Source organism: Macaca fascicularis, chromosome 12 (assembly GCF_037993035.2).
Source record: "Macaca fascicularis isolate 582-1 chromosome 12, T2T-MFA8v1.1".
Taxonomy (NCBI): Eukaryota; Metazoa; Chordata; class Mammalia; order Primates; family Cercopithecidae; genus Macaca; species Macaca fascicularis.
This window is the reverse complement of record NC_088386.1, coordinates 126,671,028-126,694,388: the sequence shown is the minus strand read 5'-3', so window position 1 is coordinate 126,694,388 and position 23,361 is coordinate 126,671,028. Positions and strand designations below refer to the sequence as shown.

The window sequence follows — 23,361 nt, the reverse complement described above, 5'->3', positions numbered from 1 at the left end:
AGAAAATTAGTTTTGTATGAATTCTTTAAAAAGAATTAGTCTCCTAAGAGACTAATCTGTTTGCATCACACGTAATTCTTAATGTGGTAACTGTGTACCATATAAAACAAATACAAATACCAACATACAACAAATAAAGGAATAAACACTCGAATGTTATATTTATCATTTTGTCTATGTGATCACAAGAAATGAATGGAAAAAGCCCAGGGATATAATGAATAAAGTGGAAAAAGGCATAATTTTACCACGGATTTGGCAGAGCTAGGTGTGAATTCTGTATGTGACTCGAATATAATGAGTCAAAGTAATGAGCCTAGTAAACAACAGCTTTCTTCATCTGGATCACGAGAAACCGGAACCAATTTTATCTCAAAATAAGATGGGGGACTCTACACAAAGACGCTTTGCAAAGTATGGCGGTATATCGATGTAAGGATGTGTCAAAGGTACAAAGCTTGAATTGCTTCTAGAACACTTAACTAAGTGGTCACCTAGCCCATGCCAATACCTCTCCAGAAACAAAAAACTTGCTATCTTCTGAAAAAGTCAACTTCCACTTGCTGTTTTTCCTAATATCAAGACAAAGTTGGACTTCCTGTTTTATTTCCACTCATGGGTCTGAATTCTACCTCCTGCCAAAATCAGTTCTAATCCTTTCGTTACGTTATATGGTCTCCCAAATACATTTTACTAAGAGCTACTCCGCCCTACAACATTACTCTGCTCAAATCTTCTCCCTAGGCTGCACCTCACATCTTCAGGTCATTCAACTGTTCCTCACGGTAGAGTTTTGAATTTCTTTGTCGGCCTGGTCACCCCTCTCTCAGCACGCTGCAGCTTCTCTAACATCCTCAAGTGTGGACTTGCCCACACAGAGTAGAAGATAATCACTGAATTTCAATAGTGTATTTTAAGTATTGCAATCTAGCCTTCCAATGGCCTTTCTGGGTGCTTTATGGTTTCTAAGCCACATCTGCCCCAGTTGGTACATGAACAGTCTTCTCTTATTCACCACTGAGTTATAAATGACATACAATGAACGCCACATATTTAAAGTACCTAATGTAACACACACATATATATATACACACCCACAAAACCATCAAAATAGTGAACATATCCTTCACCATCAAAACCGAAACCACCAAAAGCTTCTTTACGCCCCTTTGTGGTCCCCTCCCTCTACCCCGCCACCATTCCCCTTCGTATCTTTAACAACTCTAAAGCAACCACTGATCTGCTTTCTGTAATTATGGATTAGCTTTGTTTTCTAGAGTTTTGTGCAAATAGAATCATATACTGCATGCTCTTTATAGTCTGGCTTCTTTTGCTCAACATAATCACTTTGAGATTCAACCATGCTGTTGTGTACAGCAATAGTTTTTTTTTTTTTTTTAATTGCTGAGTAGTATGCTGTTACATGGATGTACTACAATTTGTTTATCCACACATCTGAGCTATTTACAGATAAGGCCGCTATAAACATTTAGGCAAAAGTATTTTCACAAACATACATTTCTTGTTCTCTTGGGTAAATATTTAAATGGCTAGATCATACAGTTGGTTCGAGTTTGGTTTAAAAAGCTGCCAAACTAGGCCAGGTGCGGGGTCTCATGCCTGTAATCCCAGCACTTTGGGAGGCCGAGGCGGGCAGATCACGAGGTCAGGAGATCGAGACCATCCTGGCTAACACGGTGAAACCCCATCTCTACTAAAAAATGCAAAAAATTAGCCAGGTGTGCTGGCGGGAACCTGCAGTCCCAGCTACTTGGGAGGCTGAGGCAGGAGAATGGTGTGAACCAGGGAGGTGGAGCTTACAGTGAGCTGAGATTGCACCACTGCACTCCAGCCTGGGCAACAGAGTGAGACTTTGCCTCCCACCCCCCAATACACACAGCCAAACTATTTTCCAAAGTGGTTGTACCATCTTATATTCCCACCAGCAGTTCCAGCTGCTCTGTATCCTCGCCAACATTTGGTATAGTCAATACTTTCCATTTTAGCCACTCTAACAGCTGTGTAGTGGAATCTCCTTATGGTTTTACTACGCAATTTCCTAATGATTAACATCTGTTCAAGGGCTTATTTGACATCTGCCTATCTCCTTTGGTGAAATGCATATATGAATATCTTGCCCACTCTTAACTGGATTGTTTCTTACTGTTAAATGCTGAAAATTCTTCATATATTCTAGATGCAGTCTTTTATCAGATAAATGCTTTGCAGACTTTCTTCCAGTTTGTGGTTTGCCTTTTTCATTCTTCTAACAGTGTCTTCTGAAGAGCAGGTTTTAATTTTTATGAACTCCAATTTATCAACTTTTTAAATGAATTGTGCTTTGGCATAACATCCAAAAATTATTTGCCTAATCCAAGGTCACAAAGATTTTCTTCTGGCAACTTTATAATTTTAGGTCTTACATTTGCCTATGTGATCCATTTTGACTTAATTTTTAAATATGGTATGAGGTCTGAGTCCTATCTCTCTGCCCTACTAAATAGTTTCAGCAACAATTGCTGAAACAACCTTCTTTCTGCACAACTGCATTTATGCCTTTGTCAAAAATTAATGCTCCACATATGTGTAGGTCTATTTCTGCACTCTGCAATCTGTTCCATTAATATCTGTCTATCTATGCACTGACACCACACTGTTTTAACAACTGTAGCTTTTTAAGTCTTGAAATCAGACAGTGTGAGCCCTCCAACATTGTTTTAATTAGTTACTTTGATTACTCCAGGTCTTTTGCACTTCAATTCAAATTTTAGAACAAACTCTTTGATTTAAAAATCCTGCTGGAATTGCACAGAATCTCTAGATACATCTGGAGAGAAGTGACATTTTAACAATACTGGGTTTTCCAACCCATGAACAACATGAATCTCCCGCTTATTTGGGTCAATTTCTCTTAGTATCTTGCAGGTTTCAGTGTACAACTCTTTCACTTTGTCAGATTTATCCCTATTTCATGTTTTTAATGCTATTCTAAAAGGTATTTAGCATTTCATATTTTTTGATGCTATTCTAAATGCTAGTTTTTCTTTTTTTCCATTCTTTTTTCCCAATTACACCTAATACTCTCGAATACAAAGTATTTTTAAATTTCAATTTTGGACTGTTTATTGCTACTATACAGAAATAAAACTGATTTTTGTATATTGACCTTATAACCTGTGACCTGCTAAACTCACTTACTAGTCTACTAGTTTTGTAGATTCCTTCAGTTTTTCTATGTAGATGATCATGTCATTTACAAATTACAAGTTTTACTGCTTTCTTTCCAATCTGAATGCCTTTAATTTAGTTTTGTTGTCTGATTGCATAGGCTCTAGAACCTCCAAGTACAAAGTTGAATAGTTGTGGTGAAAGTAGATATCCCTGTTGTCTTCTTGATCTCAGAGATAACATGATTTAGCCTTTCACCATACGTATAATGCTAGCTGTAGGATTTTTGCAGATGCCCTTTATCAGCTGAGAAAGTTCCCTTCCCCTATTTCTAGTTTGCTGAGATTTTTTTTTTTTTATCAGGAATAGATGCTGGGTTTTTTCCCCTTTTCATCATCCGACATGTACTTTTTCAATATAGTGAATTATATTGATTAACTTTGTAATGTTATACCAGCTCTGCATTCTAGGAATAAACCCCACTTGGTCTATTATTCAATTTGCTAAAACAGAGAAATTCTGCATATATGTTCGTGAGACATATTAATTAGTCTGTGGGTTTTATTTTATTGTAATACCTTTGTCTGATTTGGCGATATTATAATTCTGACCTCATAGAATGAGTTAAGAATGATTTCTCTTAACTTTTCTGGAAAGGTTTACATAGAAATTGTATTATTTCTTCCTTAAACATTTGGTAGAAATCTCTAACGATGCCATCTGGGCCTAGAGTTTTCACTGTGGTAAGGAAGGTTATTAACTATATAGGGCTATCAGGTTATCTATTTTTTCTTGAGTTAGCTTTGGCAATTTGTATCTTTGGAGTTTGTCCATTTCATCTAAGCTGTTGAGTTTAATGGCATGAAGTTTATTCCCTATTAACTTGTACAATCTGTGGTAATGTCACTACAAGAATTTCTCCCTCGATATAATGGGAAGTTGTGTTTTCTTCTGCCTCGTCAGTCTTAGCTAGAGTTTAAACAATGTTATTGATCTTTTAATTTATTTTTCTATTTAACTGATTTGTTTTGATAGCTGTTTCCTTTTTCCTGCTTACTTTGTATTTAATTTGCTCTTCTTTTTCTAATTTTTAGGGTAGAAACTCAGACATTTCTTCTTTTTAAATATATTTTAACACAGATATTTAGTGCTAGAAATTTCCCTGAGTAAAGCTCAGCAGCATCCCACTAATTCTGAGATGTGTTTTTGCTTTTATTCCACTCCAACTACCTTCTTTTTTTTGAGACAGGGTCTCACTCTGTCAGCCAGGCTGGAGTGCAGTGGTGTGATCTCAGTTCACTGCAGCTTCCACCCCCAGGGCTCAAGTGATCCTGCCACCTCAGCCTCCCGAGTAGCTGGGACTACAGGCGCACACTACCATGCCCAGCTTTTATTTTATTTTATTTTTTAGTAGAGACAGGGTTTTGCCATGTTGGCCAGGCTGGTCTCTAACTCCTGAGCTCAAGTGATTTGCCCGCCTCAGTCTCCCAAATTGCTAGGATTACAGGCATGAGCCACCATGTCCAGCCTCAAACTACTTTCTAATATCTTCTTTGATCCATGAGTTATCTAGAAGAATGATATTTAGCTCCTAAATATTTTGGGATTTTCCAAGGATTTTTCTGTTATTCATTTCTAATTTAATTCTATTGCAGTCTTGGAACATCCATTGTATAACTTTATCCTTTAAAATATACTAAGACCTTTTTATTTGACCCAGAATATGGTCTACCTTGGTAGATCTTCCATGTGAACTTCAAAAGAATGTGTAGGTGTGTTCCACAGTTGTTGAGTGTTCTATAAATGTCAATCAGGTCAAGTTGGTTGACAGTATCATTCTAGTCTACCTAGAAAATCCTTGCTGATTTTCTGCTTGCTTGTTTTATCAATTATTGATAGCGGGGTACTGAAATCTCCAACTATTAATTGTGTATTTGACTATTTCTTACAGTTCTAACAGGTTTTATTTTGCTTTAATTTGAAACTCTGTTATTAAGTGCATAAATGTTTAGAGTTATTATATCTGTTGGAACATTTCACCCCTACTTTATCATAAAATGACTTTCTTTACCCCGGTAATATTCTTTACTCTGAAGTCCATTTTGTCTGCTATTAGTAGAGCCACTCCAGCTTTCTTTTGATGAGTATTAACAAAGTTCATGTTTTTCCATTCTTCTTTTAACCTATTTAAGTTGCTAGCTGTACATTTTTTAATAGGCACCATATAGTAGGGATTCTTTCACCCAATCTGACAATTGCTGTTTTTTAAATGGGTTATTCAGACCATTTATATGTAATGTGATTACTGATACAGTATATCTGAGTCTATCATCTTACTAGTTGTTTTCTATACCCCAACTGTTATTTAATTCCCTTCATCTTTTTTCTGCCTTCTTCTAAATTAATCAAGCGTTTTTAATGATTCTATTTTCTTTTTGATGCATGGTCTTTTTTTTTTTTTTTTTTTTTTTTACAAAGAGTATAGAGTCATACTTGTATTTATACTGTGTTTTGTCAATTGGTATCAACCATTCCCTCTAACCATTAACGCTTTTTTGGTGCTTAATTCAGTCACCCATAGAATGTGCTATTCTCCTCCAATTTTTGTCTTTCACAAACTTGGCTAATTAAACCCTTTAATTCTCTTCATGTAAGTTAATCACAATGAATGTCAGCTTACACTTGAGAACTGTTATCTTATAGATCACCAAAACCCTGCCAACAAGCTCACAGTGATTCAATCATTACATCCATTAGGTATGTTTATTTATCTAATTGGGAAAAATGTCCCCGGATCATCCTTAACTACAGGGAACATGATGAATATAAACCTACACAGACAATACCAGGACCACCAGTAAAGATCTCTTGAGAAAGGACATTTATCTTACTACTTCTGTGGGCAGTAGCACTGAAAAGAAATATAATACAGTAGTCGGCCAACATCACAGAATCCAGAGAGAACATATCTAGCTATGGTACTCTCTCCTCAGTCACAATTTCAATATATAAACTGTTATAACAGTCTTAGCAATATTTAACTAATTCAGATAAGATTAAGAATTCAGAAGAGAACAAGATGACTGTGTTTTGTGTTATTAGTAACACTGTTTTTTATTCCATTTTCAACAAATACAACTATTTGTTGAGCTCTATCTTTGAAAGGCTGACGGTCTAACATGGGGAAAATAGCATGTATCATTAAGTATAGCGCACAGGAAAACAGAGCAAGATAAGGGGGAAGAGGAATGCCATAGGGTAGAGCTGCATTTTAAATAGAGGGCTGGGTGAAAAATGGCACTTGAGCCAAGACTTGAAAAAGATAGGAGGTAAGCCAAATAAAGCACTAGGCAAAGAACCTTCCAGGCAAAGGAAAAAGCCAAATGCAAAGGTCTACAACAGGTGGGAGTATGACTGGAGTGCATGAGGAAAGGAGACCAATGTGGTGAAGAATATTAGGAGACAAGATCACTAAAGGTCATGGGCCTCACTGTTCAGGGCAGGAGTTGGCATTTATTCTTCTGCAAAGGAACAGACAGTAAATATTTTAGGCTTTGCAGGCCATATAAGGTCTCTGCCTCATATACTTTGCTTTTTTAACCAACTCTGTAAATGTAAAAACCATTCTTAGCTCACGAGATTGATAAAAATAGGTCTTACAAGATTTGCCTGCAGAACTAATTTTAGGCCCCTGTAAGGACTTTGACTTTTACTCTAAGGAATATATTATTTGACTAATGTTTTGAAAGAATCACTATGGTCGTAGGGAAACCAAGGGAGACCAGTGAGACAGTGAGCAGGACACTACAGTAATCCAGGGCAGAGAAAAGGACAGCTCAGGGGAAACAAGGAAAATGGGGAGATGGGATTAGATTCTGGACCTTTTTTTTTTTCCCCCCAGATAAAATGGATAGATCTAGGGAGTGAGAAAGTAGTCGTGGGTGACCCCTTAAGATTTTGACCTGAAAAACTGAAAGGACAGTTCTGCTAATGATGAGCGTGAAGAATGTGAGTGGAATAGGTTTTGAAGTATGCATTTTGCTTCAAAACAGAGTAGAACTTGTATTTGTAAAGTTTCAAAATGATTCTGCTGTGATCTGAATAGAATTGCTTTAAGCATGATTTGGGAAGAAATGGCATTTTAGCTATATTCCATATTTACATCTGATAACAGACCAGGTAATTCTTGTACCTGTGAACAAGGTCCTTGAGCTTTCTTCATACAAGTTCAGAGTATTTCCTGATGAAAATGTTCCTGGACATCTTATACCTTTTTTTTTTTTTTTTTTTGCTGCTATAGTGAAAGAGCTACTTTTTTGTAAAATTACATTTTCTAGATATGGTTGGTGATATGATTGGGTTATCTGTCCCCTCCAAATCTCATGCTGAATGAAATGTAACTCCCAGGCCAGGCATGGCAGCTCATACCTGCAATCCCAGCAATTTGGGAGGCCAATTTGGGTGAAGCTTAAACCCAGGAGTTCAAGGCTAGCCTGGGCAACATTGAGACTCAGTCTCTACAAAAAATAGAAAAATCTGCCAAACATGGTGGCACATGCTTGTAGTCCCAGCTACTTGGCAGGCTGAGGACTGACTGAGCCCGGGAGGTGGAGGCTGCAGTAAGCTATGATTGTGCCACCACACTCCAGTCTAAGTGACAGAGTGAGACCCTGTCCCAAGAAAACACATAACCCTAGTGCTGGAGGTAGGGCCTGGTGGGAGGTGTTTGGATCATGGAGGTGGATCCCTCATGAATGGCTTGGTGCCCTCCCCATGGTAATGACAGAGTTCTCGCTGTGAGTTCATGCAAGATCTGGTTGTTTTAAAGACTGTAGCACTTCCTAGCCTCTTTCTCTCTCTCCTGATAAACTCTCATCTTCCCATTAATTATCTTGTATTTTGTAAATGTTTATAAATATCTCTACACTAATTTTCCCTCTTTATTTGCAATAGGTGTATTCTTTATTTCTAAACCACGTCTTTATGCATTGATTAGAATTTCCACAACAACGCTGAACAAGTCGCAAGCACCTGGGTTTAAAGTCATCAGATTTTCAGTATGACATCAGTTGTTTTTCACTGTTTTCAATTTAGTGATTCAATTTTCACCTTTCCATTGTTTTCAGGTCTTGGTACCCTCTTCGTCATTTGCCTTAGTACCCTCTTCATCATTTGCATTAGTTGCTACTTCCTTTTGAATCCTGATAAGAAAGTGAACTGGAAATTCCAGGGTTTTTCCCTCCTAAGCTATTTCAGCATAAGTAATTTGCATGGATTGCTCTTCAGAAATGCCTCCTTCCTTTGAACTAAAATTTATTTTTAATAAATTCAAATGTTTGTCTTTGTTTTGTTTATCCTAATAGTGCAAAGTCGATTCTTGTTCAATGCTGGTTTAGGGCAGGAGTTCTCAATCTCGGCACTGTTAACATTTTTGGCTGGATAACCCTTTGTTGTGGGGGGCTATTCATTCCATGTTTAGCAGCATCTCTAGCCTGTACTAAGTAGATGCCAGTAGCAGTATTCCCCTAGTGTTACAACTTGTAATGTCTCCTGACATTACAAGAGTCCCCTTCAGGGCAAAATTGCCCCTGGTTGAAAATCACTCATTTAGTCAAGCAGATGATATGGATTCCATCAGCCACTAAACTTGCCTTCTATCATTGAAGACTCATTTTCAATGTCACCTTCTCAACAAGACTTTCCCTACATAACCGACCTAAATTAGGACATTCTCTCTACCTGCAGCCACTCTCAAACACAGTCTTTTAACTATCATAGTACCTTTCAAAGTGCGGACGCCTGACGTCCTCAAGACCCTTTCAAAGGGTCTGTAAGGTCAAGGCTGTTTTCATATAAGACATGAGCTTCCTCCCTCTGTATTGCTATTTATACTGATGGTGCTGACACCTTGGCATGAACCAAGGCAGTGACACCAAACTATAATGGCAGTTATTGCAGTCTTCATCACCGTGCACTCAGTTAAAAAAATGTCAGTCCAGTGGGAGGCTGAGGTGGGTGGATCACCAGGTCAGGAGATTGAGACCATCCTGGCCAACATGGTGAAACCCTGTCTCTACTAAAAATAAAAAAAAAAAAACTAGCTGAATATGGTGGTGCACGCCTGTAATCCCACCTACTTCGGAGGCTGAGGCAGGAGAATCTCTTGAACCCAGGAGGTGGCGGTTGCAGTGAGCCAAGATTGTGCCACGACACACCAGCCTGGCAACAGAGCGAGACTCCGTCTCAACAAAGAAACAAAAAAAAAGTCCAAGTTAAGAATGCTCATGAAGCAGTAAAAAATTAATTTTATTAAATCTTGACCTTTGAATATACACACAGTATTTTTAACACTTGAGTTAACAAATGGGATGTACATATAAAGTACTTTTGGCTCCTTATAGAATGACTGGTTATCTTAAAGAAAAGTCCTTGTGTGATTATTTCAACTGTAAGTTCAACTAACTGCTTTTGTTATTGGAAGAAAGACAAATTATTCAGACTTGAATTATTTGGCAGATATTTTCTCTAAAATGAATAAAATGAACCCGTCATTTCAAGGAAAACGACGAACTGTTATTTGTTGCCAAATCTGAATTCTGAATAGATCATGAATAAGCTTGACCACATCCCAATATTCAAGACTCTTCTAATGAGATCAGTGGTGTGTTTTTTTTTTTTTTTTTTTTTTTTTGGAGACAGAGTCTCGCTTTGTCGCCCAGGCTGGAGTACAGTGGCACGATTTTGGCTCATTACAAGCTCCGCCTCCTGGGTTCATGCCATTCTCCTGCCTCAGCCTCCCAAGTAGCTGGGACTACAGGCGCCCGCCACCACGCCCGGCTGATTTTTTGTATTTTTAGTAGAGACAGGGTTTCACTGTGTGAGCCAAGATGGTCTCAATCTCCTGACGTCGTGATCCGCCCGCCTCAGCCTCCCAAAGTGCTGGGATTACAGGCGTGAGCCACTGCGCCCGGCTAGATCAGTAGTGTTATTTAAAAATGTTAATCTTAATAATAATCTTAATAATCTGTATAATGTGTCAACATCTGGGAGATCTGTATTATGTCAGTGATCCAACACAGATGCTCTTCATTAACTGATGATGGAGCTACACGCAGATATACCCATCAAAAGTTGAAAATACTGTTAAGTCAAAAGTGCATGTACTACACACCCAATTCACAGAACATCACAGCTTAGCATGGCTTACCTGAAATGTGCTTGGAATACAATAGCCTATCATTGGGCAAAGTCCTCTTACACAAAGCCTATTTTATAATAAAGTGTGGAATAGCTCATGTAATTTATTGAATATTGTTATGAAAGTGAAAAAGAGAATGGTTGTATGGGTACTCAAAGTATGGTTTCTACTGAATGTACACCTATTTTGCAACATTGTAAAGTTGAAAAATCTTAAGTGGGGGACCATTTGTACTTTCTTTTTTTTTTGAGACAGAGTCTTACTCTGTCACCCAGGCTGGAGTACAGTGACACGATCTTGGCTCCCTGCAACCTCTGCTTCCCCCGTTCAAGCAATTCTTATGCCTCAGCCTCCTGAGCATCTGGGACTATAGAAGCACGCCACCACGCCCGGCTAATTTTTGTATTTTTAGTAGAGAAGGGGTTTCACTATGTTGATTATGCTAGTCTCGAACTCCTGAACTCCAGGGATCCACTCGACTCGGCCTCCCAAAGTGCTGGGATTACAGGCATGAGCCATCATGCCCAGCCACCATTTGTACCTTCTAAATGACCAAAACATGTTATAAAATCATGTACTGGTAAAAGTTTCTTTCAAAGTACCGAGTATAAAAAGTTCATTCATATAGTTTAATGTTCTGTAACCAATCAAGAAACCACCTATTGTGTGGTATTAAATATGTTACAGTATCTGAAAGGCTATTAAAATACTGCTCTTTTTTCTAACTACACAGCTATGAGACCAGGTTTTCTTTTTCTTTTCTTTTTTTGAGACAGAATCTCACCTGTCATCCATGCTGGAGTGCAGCGGCACCATCTCAGCTCACTGCAACCTCTGCCTCCCAGGTTTAAGAAGTTCCTGTGCCTCAGGCTCTTGAGTAGCTGGGACTACAGGCGTGTGCCACCGTGCCCGGCTAATTTTTGTATTTCTAGTAGAGACAAGGTTTTGCCATGTTGGCCAGGCTGGTCTTGAACTCCTGGCCTCAAGTGATCCACCCATCTCGGCCTCCCAGGTGTTAAAGTTACAGGTGTGAGCCACCAAGTCCAACTTTAGGTATACATTTTCTTTATATGCTTAAAGCAAGATAATGTTTGAGCAGTTTGACTACAAACGTAGCTAAGATAATCCAGCTGTTTTCTATTAAGCCAGACACTGAGATTTTAAAAACTTAAAACAATGCTAATACTTCTCACTAAATTTTTTGTTTTGGACAGTATGGTTATTTTTCATAAAAATACATTATTATAACTTATAATGAGCTTATTACTTTTAAATGTATTAATAAATATTTTTAAGTTTTTCAGTTTTAATTTATAATAGCGTAGCATCAATAGATAACACACCTATACTTATACAAATCACTTTTCGGTCTTCAATAATTTAAGAGTATAAAGGGGGTCCTGAGACCCAAAAGTTTAAGGAATGTCTCTATCATCACATCAGTACATTCGATTGCTTTTGTGGCACTTGCTGCCAACTGAAATTCTTACTCAGTTATGTTTACTTATTTACTGTTCAGCTTTCCTTAATTAGAACGGAAGCTACGAAAGAGCAGAGACCTTGTCCATCTTATCGAGTATTATATCCCCAGTGACTAAAATCTGACCCAGCATTTAGTAAGTGTTCAGTATGATTCTGATGAATAGAACGAATGTAATGAGTAGACAACATATTTAGTCACAGACAAAAGATGAACCATTTTAAATTTATAGGACATACACATTACCCTTTCATCAATTTGCAGTTTTAGGATAAGGATTAAGGAATAGGCACTGAGGGCAGTTCCAGCAGACATGTATCATGTCTACTCTGTGGGGTCTGCTCTCTCCCGACTGCCTCTAGAGCCTAGTCATGGGTAACACCTCTGCTCTCTGCTGGCTGTAGCTGCCTCCAACTTGTGCAAAGCCCGTAAGCTATCAGGACTGCTGAGTGCTTCCTGAAGTTGAAGATGTCCAGCCATGAGGGGGAGGCCAAGTTATGTGCTATTACCCTCTGAGTGAGTAGATGTTAATGTGGTTCAGTCAAAAGTCCCCTCTAACTTCTTGAGGTCACTTTGTTTCTAGTTTCTAGAGCTAAACTTTTCGTATTTTTATATCCCATTGACTGATAAAATGAGAAATGTACTTGAATCCTGTGCTTACAATACCACTTGCCAGCAGGGCACGGTGGTTCACACCTGTAAACCCAGCACTTTGGGAGGCTGAGTTGGGTGGAACACCTGAGATGAGGAGTTCGAGACCAGCCTGACCAATATCGTGAAACCCCATCTCTACTAAAACTACAAAAATTAGCCAGACATGGTGGCAGGTACCTGTAGTCCCCAGCTACTCTGGAGGCTGAGACAAGAGAATTGCTTGAACCTGGAGGTAGAGGTTGCAGTGAGTTGAGATCGTGCCAATACACTCCAGCCTGGCCGACAGAGTGAGACTCCATCTCAGAAAACAACAACAACAACAACAAAAACAAAAAAGAAAAAACAAAAAACAGTATCACTTACTTTACTCAAGGAAGTTATCTTAGAATCTATATTCTCTTATTATAAATTGTTTCAATTAATCTAGTTTCCTAGTCCAAAGGGCATTAGAAACATTGAACAGAATGAGAAAATGAAAGGAAGCTGGGTAAGCTTAAGATCAGCCAGCAGCACATACCAAAAGGTAATAATAAGCAATAAAGGAAAATACAGACAGAACAGAAATGATAACTCATAGGTACCGAAGCTAGGACCATTTAGAGCAGGAATAATTAGTTGTATACTCCTCCAACTCACCTGAAAGCATCCATTCTACACTGCAAGTATAATCCTTATAACAGAAATCCCAAATCAAATAATGATTATGACATTCTATCTAAGAGGTTAGAACAGATACAAGTGATACAACTACTATGCTGCTTAGTTACCCTGAACTAAGGTACCACCTTAGTTCCAGTACCATTGCACTCCAGCCTGGTATTATTAATGGTATGTCATATTTTTTACTGTTAAGTACTTACATGTGAATAAGTGTAAGAAAATGGCTGCTTATTGGTAGCATATAAATTCAGAGTCAGGAATGATGATGATGCCACAGAACCAGAGATTGTGACATTGGTGGCTGAGAGAGCAACATCTGTGCCTTTTGATACTTCAATGTACACAAACTTCATTTAATGCAAATTTTAAATACTGTACAAAATCACCTTCAGTCTATGTATATAAGGTGTATATAAAACATAAATGAATTTCATACTTAGACATGGGTCCCATCCCCAAGATCTCATTATGTACATGCAAATATTCCTTAAAAAAAAAAAAATCCAAACTCTGAAACACTTCTGATCCCAAGCATTTTGGGTAAGTGACACTAAACCTCTACAATTTACTCAGAGAAACAAAGACCAGATCACGAAGGTCCTGTGTGTTACAAGAAGAATCTACACTGAAGATGTAAAGTAGAGATGATTTTTAGAAGGTGCAGTAAGAAGGCTACTGCTAAAATCACAAAGAGTATGAACATCTTCTTCTAGAAGGAATGGAAGTCAGAACTGATTCATAAACAATTTAGGGAGTTGAACAAGATTTAGTGAACAATTATGTTTTAGGGAAGAGAGGGCAAGACACAAGTGGGATGAAAGCTGGGTTTTGGACTGGGGTGACTGGGTAGCTGGAGGCACTTGGCACGGATACAGTAAATATAGGAAGAAAACCAGGAGGGGTGTCCTCCCAGGAAGATTGTGGGGGAACCACTGATTTCAAGAATCAGGTAACTGTGGCACTTATATCTCTCAAGTTGCCTGCTTGGCCTTCTTTCAAGTGTACTTTACTTCCTTCTGTTCTTGCTCTAAAACTTTTACAAAGTTTTAAAACAAACAAACCAAGCAGATAACTGATAACTGTAATTCTAGCACTTTGGGAGGCAGAGGTGGAAAGACCGCTTGAGGCTAGGTGTTTGAGACTAGCCTGGGCAACATAGCTCAACCCTGTCTCTACAAAAGTAATTAGTAATAATAAATAAATAAGAATCAAACACTTCAAGAATGAAATAAACACAATTTAAATAAACTTGAAAACCTGAGAGAACAGTTAGAAATCTATTTGTTAGATGAAAGTACAGAATTTTAGTATGTTGCAACAGCAGGATATGCTGCTTTTCGATGTTATTTTTAAAATCCAAAATAAACCCAAATTAGGACTTACTGATTTCTCACATAAGGTGTCTTGCATTTGTTAATTAAGAGATTTCAAATATAAATAAAGCCAAATCCATACCTTTTCTGCTTTTTTATCAGAAATGTCTTGCTTTTCCAGAACAGCCATGCTCTCCTTCAGATTCTTCACAATGTCTGCTGGAGATTTGTGAGACTTTCCAAACGGGAACGGCATGACGGCAGCGGGAGGGGCCTCCGCTGCACTCCACCTGTGCTACCTAGAACACAGCACAAGGTTCATGTGAGCAAACACTGGGATCAATGGAAGACAGACTTTCTAAATCCTAATCTGGGAAGAAAACCCGTGTTTAGGAAAGTCATTTTACATAACTTTCAAAATCAGTAGGAACAGGGAAATCCACAAATATATGCAAGAAATGATAATACACAGATGTCTTAGAATTACAGAACACTGTATTTTTCAAAACACTTTGTTTTTCTTTCCTTCAAATCAACTCTCTCCTAACCACCCAAATGGGGATGAATACACTGCCTGATGCTACTGAGGTAGAGAGCAGCAGCTCCCACTCACAGGGCAACTGTTACTGCCAGGCCTGATGCTGAGCACTAGAATTCATCATTTCATGAAACCCTTTCTAACAATCTCCTGCTCCTGCTTACTGGTGAAATTTAGCAAGGTTGAGAGTCAGGCTCAAGGTACTAAGTGGTCGAACAAGCTCAGATCTGTCTTGATCCAAAGTATCCTTAATCACTACACTGTACATCAAAATGACAGCTATCTATTTTATAGCTGAGGCAACTGAGGCAAAAACTTAGGTAGTGTGTTTAGCCAAACAGCACTACCAACAGCCTACTATCTAGGTCTCTCCAGACGCTCTTTTCCCGGTGTTCATGCTGCTCCTCCTAAGCACCCAGTGGGTTGCCCCGAATGAGACACACACTTCCTTGGCATACCCATCCTCTTATTCAGGCAGTCACAGGGTCTCAGAGCTAGAGAGAAGGCTGGATGGGGGAAAAAAATCTCCCATTAAATCTTCTAATCCCCTATGTGACAGTTGTCAACACGTATTTGCCTGGATTTGACCATCTCCTATGAAAGAACTCGCTGGATAAAACCCTGGGGATGATGAACTTCTAGAAGTTCTTAATTTGGGGGGTGTAGTAGAAAACAACATTTCAACCACATAAACCACAGTATTACATCATCCAAAAGGAGGACATGAAACTATTCCAAGAAGGCACTATGAAGAAACAAAGTTAACAAGACAAACAATGGAAGTGACTGGGGAACGTGTTGGAAGTTAACCATTTTTCAGTTAAAAAAAAAAAAACTAGAAGTTAAACTCATAGGCACTAAACAGGTTCGTATCAGACACCAAAAGATGACACTTTTTAGAAAAACCTTATGGATCATTTAGATCAGTGGTTTTCTAAGTTTCAAAATCCTATATTTAACTGCCCAAGGTGCTCCCCACACACACCCAAGTAAGAAAAGGTGGCTCTCAGACACCCCAACCCTACGGTTTTCCTTCTATATAAACACAAAAATACGTCCATTGCATAGTGTAACACTTCTTTTGAGCTTTGCCTAATATTTCATTTGATGAACAAACTTGCGTGCTTTTCCCTTAAGTTTGAAATAGAGTGACTTACATATGTTTATAAAGAATGTTTAAAACATGCAAATGAATGCTAATGTCAAGCCTACAACTAAATCATAAACGAGTATGTTATTTCTCAACATGTTCTGATGTGAACTGTTCCGACCCATCTCTAACCCCAAATATTGCCTATCTCACCTTCTGTCACCTTGTAAATACTTTTTTGATAAAATTAAAACCACATTTTCATTAACCAAAGAGAAACAGTTTAATGCATGTCCTTTGTCATAGGTTCTTAAATATCCAAGAATTTTTTTTTTTTTTTTGAGAGTCTCGCTGTGTCATCCAGGTTGGAGTACAGTAGCACAATCTTGGCTCACTGTAACCTCCATCTCCCAGGTTCAAGCGATTTTTGGGCTTCAGCGTTAGCCTCCCAAGTAGCTGGGACTATAGGTGTGAGCCACCAACCCAGCTAATTTTTGTATTTTTAGTAGAGATGGGTTTTCACCATGTTGGCTACACTGGTCTCAACTCCTGGCCTCAAGGTATCCACCCACCTTGGCCTCCCAAAGTGCTGGGATTACAGGTGTGAGCCACCATGCCCAGCCATAAAATCCAAAGATGTTTAAGTCCACTTCTAAATAACTTTTCCATGCCTAAAAGTTTGAACTGATGTTAGGGGAGTCACTCTCAACTAGCTGTCATATGATTGCTCTACAAGCTAGATGGGACAAAAAGCCTGGGTCATTCTTTTCCTTTTCCTGGATCATTACTTTTTCCTTTGGGCAGGGGAGTGGGCGTGGGGGGGGGGAATGCAGGTTGCTTCTCCATAAACAGTGTATCACACTCACAATATGTCCTCTGAAAATATTATCTTTCCTATCTGTAACTCTGCAAATAATAGCAGTGATGTGGAGGGTGGGAATGTTTAAACGGTATTTGCAGGAAGTGTTACGGTGCTATGCAACAGAGGTATTTTCAGCTCTGGCTCAATAGTGAAAGATGTGACTTTCCAGGGTAACAGAGGTTTACAAGTCCTACCACACATCAAAAGTTGGTTATAGCAGAAAGAGTACAGCCACCAAAAAGAACACATATATAAAATATTTCTGTGGGGGCAAGGGGAGGCATGACACAATTATTTCTGTTAATTAATATACCAGGCAGCTAAGATTTTACAGAACATATGAACAAGTAAGACTGTATTCTATAGAAATACAGGCCAGGTGAGGTGGCTCGCACCTGTAATCTCAGCACTTTGGGAGTCTGAGGTGGAGGGACTGCTTGAGGTCAGGAGTTCGAGACCAGCCTAGGCAACATAGCGAGACTCTGTCTCTACAAAAAATTTAAAAATTAGCTGGGCATGGTGGTACATACGTGTGAGCCCAGCCAGCTAACTAGAAGGCTGAGGTTGGAGCATCACTTGAGCCTAAGAGGTGGTGACCGTACCACTGCACTCCAGCCTGAGTGACAGAGTAAGACCCTAACTTAAATTTAAATAAGAAGGAAAAGAAACACAGTAACAACTACCCAAAAGAAGAAGTGACATTCCTCAGTAGGATCCAAATACATTGGTAAATAAATCATTTTTCATGATTTAGTTTTAAAAATACAGTTAAAGGCCGGGCGTGGTGGTTCACACCTGTAATCCTAGCACTTTGGGAGGACGAGGCCAGCAGATCACGAGGTCAGGAGTTCAAGACCACCCTGACCAACATAGTGAAACCCCATCTCTACTAAAAATATAAAAATCAGCTGGGCGTGGTGGCGTGCGCCTGTAATCCCAGCTACTCACGAGGCTGAGGCAGGAGAATCGCTTGAACCGGGAGGGGGAGGTTGCAGTGAGTTGAGATCACGCCACTGCACTCCAGCCTGGGTGACAGAGCAAAACTCTATCTCAAAAATAAATAATAAATAAATAAATAATACAGTTAAAAACTATCCTCTTTAAAGTATGAGTGTAATAATTCTCAAAAATCATGTATGTCCTTAGGCTCATCAACTCTTAATATAATTACCCAAGATTTTGGTAGGCAAAAACCAGGAAATAACACTCCCCAAAACTTCTGCATTACAGAATTTGTTTCTTATGTTCAGGTTTGCTAAGTATCAAGCTTAATTATCTTACACAGTCATGTAGCTGCCTGATAAGGTTTCAGTCAATGACTGACTGCATTACATGACAGTGGTCCCATAAGATTACAATGGAGCTGAAAAGTTCCTATCACTTAGTGCTTTGTGCTACAAATACCTACTGTATTCAACACAGTAACATGCTGTACAGGTTTACAGCCTAGGAGCAACAGGCTATATCACATAGATTACTAGGTAGTTGACTATACCATCTAGGTTTATGTAAGTACTGTACACTCTATGACATTTGCACAACGACGAAACTGCCTGATGCATTTCTCAGAATCCATCCCAGTTGTTAAGTAACACAGGAGTTAATTCCTTCACAGGCTCGTGTGTGACCTTCAGACAATGCTCAAGTGATAGCAAAGGCACCTTTAAGAGTGGACTCCAGTTGGTACTGCTTTATCCCGGGGGGGACGCTGCCTTCCAAAGGGCCTGGTCCACCATCAAGCCATTTGGAGCGTTCTGTGACCTTGAAGGATGTGAAGCACATGGGCACATGTCTGAGTTTTGAAACTGACAATCCCTAGAGTATGGAGATGCCCAAGTTGGAAGTAGCAATGGTTCGAGAAGGGTCCCAGCAGTTTAAAGATACATTTCACCATAACAATCCACCTACCCATCTCCCCTTTATCATCAGTAATATTTCCTTTAATACATATTTGGAGGAATTTAAGGGAATAACACGAATCCACTGGTTAAGATCTTCAATAATTTTTCACTGCCCTTAGAATAAAATCCAAATTCCATGACAAAAAACCCAAAAGCAAATGTAATAAAAGCAAAGATAAATAGCTGGAGCTTAAAGTGCTTTTGCATGGCAAAAGAACAGTTAGCAGAGTAAATAGACAACCCAGAGTGGGAGAAAATCTTCACAATATACATCTGACAAAGGACTAATACCCAGAATCTACAACAAACTCAAACAAATCAGTAAGAAAAAAATAAACAATCCCATCAAAAAGTGGGCTAAGGACATAAATAGACAATTCTCAAAAGAAGATATACAAATGGCCAATGAACACACAAAAAAATGCTCAGCATCACTAATGATAAGGAAATGCAAACCAAAACCACAATACAATACCACCTCACTCCTGCAAGAATGGCCATAATCAAAAAATCAATAAACAAATACATGTTGGCATGGATGTGGTAATCAGAGAACACCTCTACACTCCTGGTGGGAATGTAAACTAGTACAGCCACTATGGAAAACAATGTGGAGACTCCTTAAAGAACTAAAAGTAGAACTACCACTTAATCCGGCAATCCCACTATTGAGCATCTACCCAGAGGAAAATCATGGAACCAATCCAAATGCCCATCAATCAACGAGTGGATAAAGAAACTGTGGGGTGTGTGTGTGTATGTGTATGCGTATATATATATGATGGACTACTAAGCCATAAACAGGAATGAATTAACAGCATTTGCAGCAATCTAGATGAGACTGGAGACTATTATTCTAAGTGAAGTAACTCAAGAATGGAAAACCAAACATGTTCTCACTAATATGTGGGAGCTAAGCTTTGACAACGCAAAGGCATTAAGAATGATACAATGGACTTTGGGGACTTGTGGGGAAGGGGGTGAGGGATAGAAGACTATGAACAGGCCGGATGCGGCGGCTCACGCCTGTAATCCCACCATTTTGGAGGCCAAGGCAGGTGGATCACCTGAGGTCAGGAGTTTGAGACCAGCCTGGCCAACATGGCAAAACCCCGTCTCTACTAAAAATACAAAACTTAGCCGGGCATGGTGGCGCGTGCCTGTAATCCCAGCTACTAGGGGGACTGAGGCAGGAGGATTGCTTGAACCTGGGAGGCATAGGTTGCAGTGAGCTGAAATCATGCCACTGCACTCCAGCCTGAGCAACAGAGTGAGAAGGAGGAGGAGGGGAAGGAGAAGGAGGGGAAGGAGAAGGAGGGGAAAGCGAAGGAGGAGGAGGGGAAGGAGGACGAGGGGGAGGGGAAGGAGGACGAGGGGGAGGGGAAGGAGGACGAGGGGGAGGGGAAGGAGGACGAGGGGGAGGGGAAGGAGGAGGGGGAGGAGGAGGGGGAGGGGAAAGGGAAGGAAGAGGGAAAGGGGAAGAAGGAGGGAAAGGGGAAGAAGGAGGGAAAGGGGAAGAAGAGGAAAGGGAAAAGGAAGAGGAAGAAGAAGAGGAAGAAGACGACGACTACAAATATGGTACAGTCTATACTGCTTGGATGATGGCTGCACCAAAACCTCACAAACCACTTATGTAACCAAATACTACCTGTATCCCAATAACCTATGGGAAAAAAATTTAAAAATAAATAAAATCCAAATTCCTTACCATGGCCCTCTAGGTTTTACCTATCTGCAACTCACAGCACAGCCTCTAGCCTTGATCCTAGAGGTCCAGACACACTGAAGTCCTTTCTGCTCCCCAAACTACTTCTAAGCCAGAGTACCAAATTTGCAAATATAGTAAAATTGCAATTTTAAAATTTAGATGGTTGGTGGGTGTGTGGGTTTTCATTGTTAGTTAACTTTTCTGTATGTTCTATGTTTTTCTTAACATTGCTTTAAAACAGCCTTAACTATGTTTTGGACATAACTGAAGTTCACGAAGAAAATGAACAGAAACAGATTTTTAATTAAAAAATTCATTTGGCTTTCAAATACAATTCTCTTGTCCATTAAATTTTTTTTTGAGATGGAGTCTTGCTCTGTTGCCCAGGATGGAGTGCAGTGGCGCAATCTCGGCTCACTATAACTTTCACCTACTGGGTTCAAACAATTCTGCCTCAGTCTCCCCAGTAGCTGGGACAAGAGGCTCGTGCCACCACGCCTGGCTAATTTTTGTATTTAGTAGAGACGGGTTTTCACCATGTTGGCCGGGCTGGTCTAGAACTCCTGATGTCGTGATACACCCACCTCGGCCTCCCAAAGTGCTGGGATTACAGGCGTGAGCCACCGCGCCCGGCCAAAAAATGGTTTATAATAAACCTCAGCAGGATTCTGTGGGCTAAGCCAAAATTATTAATGTGACTGGGACAAAGCCGGACACTGACAGGATTCTAAAGTGGGCTGTGGCAATCCATACCTACTATGGGGATAGGCTTCCTTCTGATGGTAACTATTGGTATATGCTTGAATCCCAAAGTGGTGGTGTCGGGGACTGTTAACATATTACTTTCATATAAAATGAACACTTACGACACTGCAAGCTGAATCCGCATGGACATTTAGCTTCCCCCTTTCGCATTCATGCACTGCTCTCCGCTAATTGTTTTCTTCTCTCTCCCGATGCCCTTTCCTTTCCTGCATCCATCCATCCATCCATCCATTTATTTATTTTCCTTTCTGCATTTAATTCAATGACTCATCTCTACTCCAATGTTGTTGTCCTTTAAGGTTCCACTCTTGGCTGTCACCTTACCCTATATTCTCTCTGGGTGATCTCATCTATGGTTTCAACAATCTGAAATCCATTTCCGACCAGACCAATGGCCTACCTTTCCAACTGCTGCTCCTTATAGATGTCCTCCAAATCTCATCTAAGTCCTTCTTCTTTTTCAATGTTCCCCTTCAGAGTGAATGGATCCACTGTTCACCCCATCACTAAACTTGGTTGTCATAGCAAACTCTACTCAACTCTTCCATGTATATTCAGTTCATGATTTCAGTCAATTCTGTTTTCTAAATCTATCTTTACAGACACCAAGGGTAGACTCTCGCCATTCTCCACAAAGGCCAGGAGTTGTCAATAGGGTCACTATCACCTCTAGGGGATACTGTGGTCTGAATATACCTCAAAATTCATGGGTTGGAAATTTAATTCCCAATGCAAGTGTTGGCAAGTGGAAACTAATGGGAGGTGTTTAGGTCATGAGGACTCTGCCCTCCTGTCACTATAACAAAGGCTTACAGGAGTGGATTGCTCTCTTCTGTCATTGTGAAGACATGGCACTTGTCCCTATTTTGACCTTTTGCCTTTCGTCATGTAAGATGCAGCCCTCCTCAGACTCCAAATGCCAGCACCTTGATCTTGGACTTAGCCTTCAGAACTGTGAGAAATAAATTTCTGTTCTTTACAAATTACCCAGACTCGTGTATTTTGTTACAGCAGCACAAATGGACTAAGACAGAGATGTTGCAGGAGATCTGGTTGTCCGTGCTTGGGACATTTACTGACCATTGAAATTTTTTTTTTTTTTGTAAATATGTAACGTTTCACAAGTTTGTGTGTCATCCTTGTGCAGGGGCCATGCTAATCTTCTCTGTATCGTTCCAATTTTAGGGTATGTGCCACCAAAGCGAGCACTGAAATCACTTTTAAAAAGGCATTGCTTTTTAAAAGCACATAAGCAAATCCTTCTGCTAGTTTCCATATCCTTTGAGGTTGGGGGTGTGTGTGGGGGGGTCAGAATATGAAAGTCTTTCCATCTACTCCTGCATCTCAGTCCATCACAGAGAGTTAAAATTCTAGCTTTTAGAAAACGGTTATACTGCTCATTATGCAAAATTCAAACATTACAGGATTACATAAGGTAGAAAGTGAAAGTCACCTGAAAAGCCTGTAAGAGACAGTCATTATTAGTAGTTTGATATATATTCTCCTTTTTATTATTTGCTTTGTATTTGTGGAGGTTTTTGGTACCGAAGTCTACTCTCTTTTCCAAAACAGATGGAGACCAGATGACACTAGAAATGGCCACTTCTATCTTACGAAGAACAAAGACACCAAATCACTGCTCTATTACATTAATATTCTCAAGAATATTTTCAAGAGTACAAAGCAACATCCCAAGAAAGTGCTAGAGAATATACAGGATACCCATTAGGAAAACAAAAGCCCACACCATTAAAGTTAGGCCTGTTAGGTACTGCACATCTTTGGAGATCTGACTGCTTTTGGGTTATGTGACACACTCCTATTCACCTATGTATTGACAAATACTGAAAAGAACTCAAAAGGTCCATAAGCCAGTCAGTAGAACATTCATTCACTCCAATACTGTGTAATTACTATATGCCACAAACTTAAGGCATCAAGAGTGCCTGCTCTCAAGACAACATTCTGGTGTGTATGGATGTGGGCGTATGTGTTTAGAGACAATAATGAAAAGCTGCTGAATG

At 39.6% G+C, this 23,361-nt stretch overlaps 1 protein-coding gene and 1 non-coding gene across 4 annotated transcripts in view; both read right to left on the bottom strand.

The window, feature by feature from the left end:
• Positions 1 to 23,361, bottom strand: part of CAB39 (calcium binding protein 39) — a 105,131-nt gene that overhangs the window by 47,398 nt on the left and 34,372 nt on the right. For 2 of the 3 annotated variants that reach the window (XR_012421551.1, XM_005574564.3), the window contains exon 2: positions 14,616 to 14,772. The exons of the other annotated variant lie outside the window; for it this stretch is intronic. Coding sequence is in view for 1 of the 2 variants with exons in the window: in XM_005574564.3 (XP_005574621.1) it covers positions 14,616 to 14,729 (114 nt within the window). In the remaining variant the exon portion in view is untranslated. The remainder of the gene's footprint in view (positions 1 to 14,615; positions 14,773 to 23,361) is intronic. 3 annotated transcript variants of the gene reach the window in all.
• On the bottom strand, positions 22,440 to 22,546 carry LOC123568228 (U6 spliceosomal RNA). Its single transcript, XR_006691431.1, has one exon. It is a non-coding gene; the product is annotated as a U6 spliceosomal RNA (small nuclear RNA).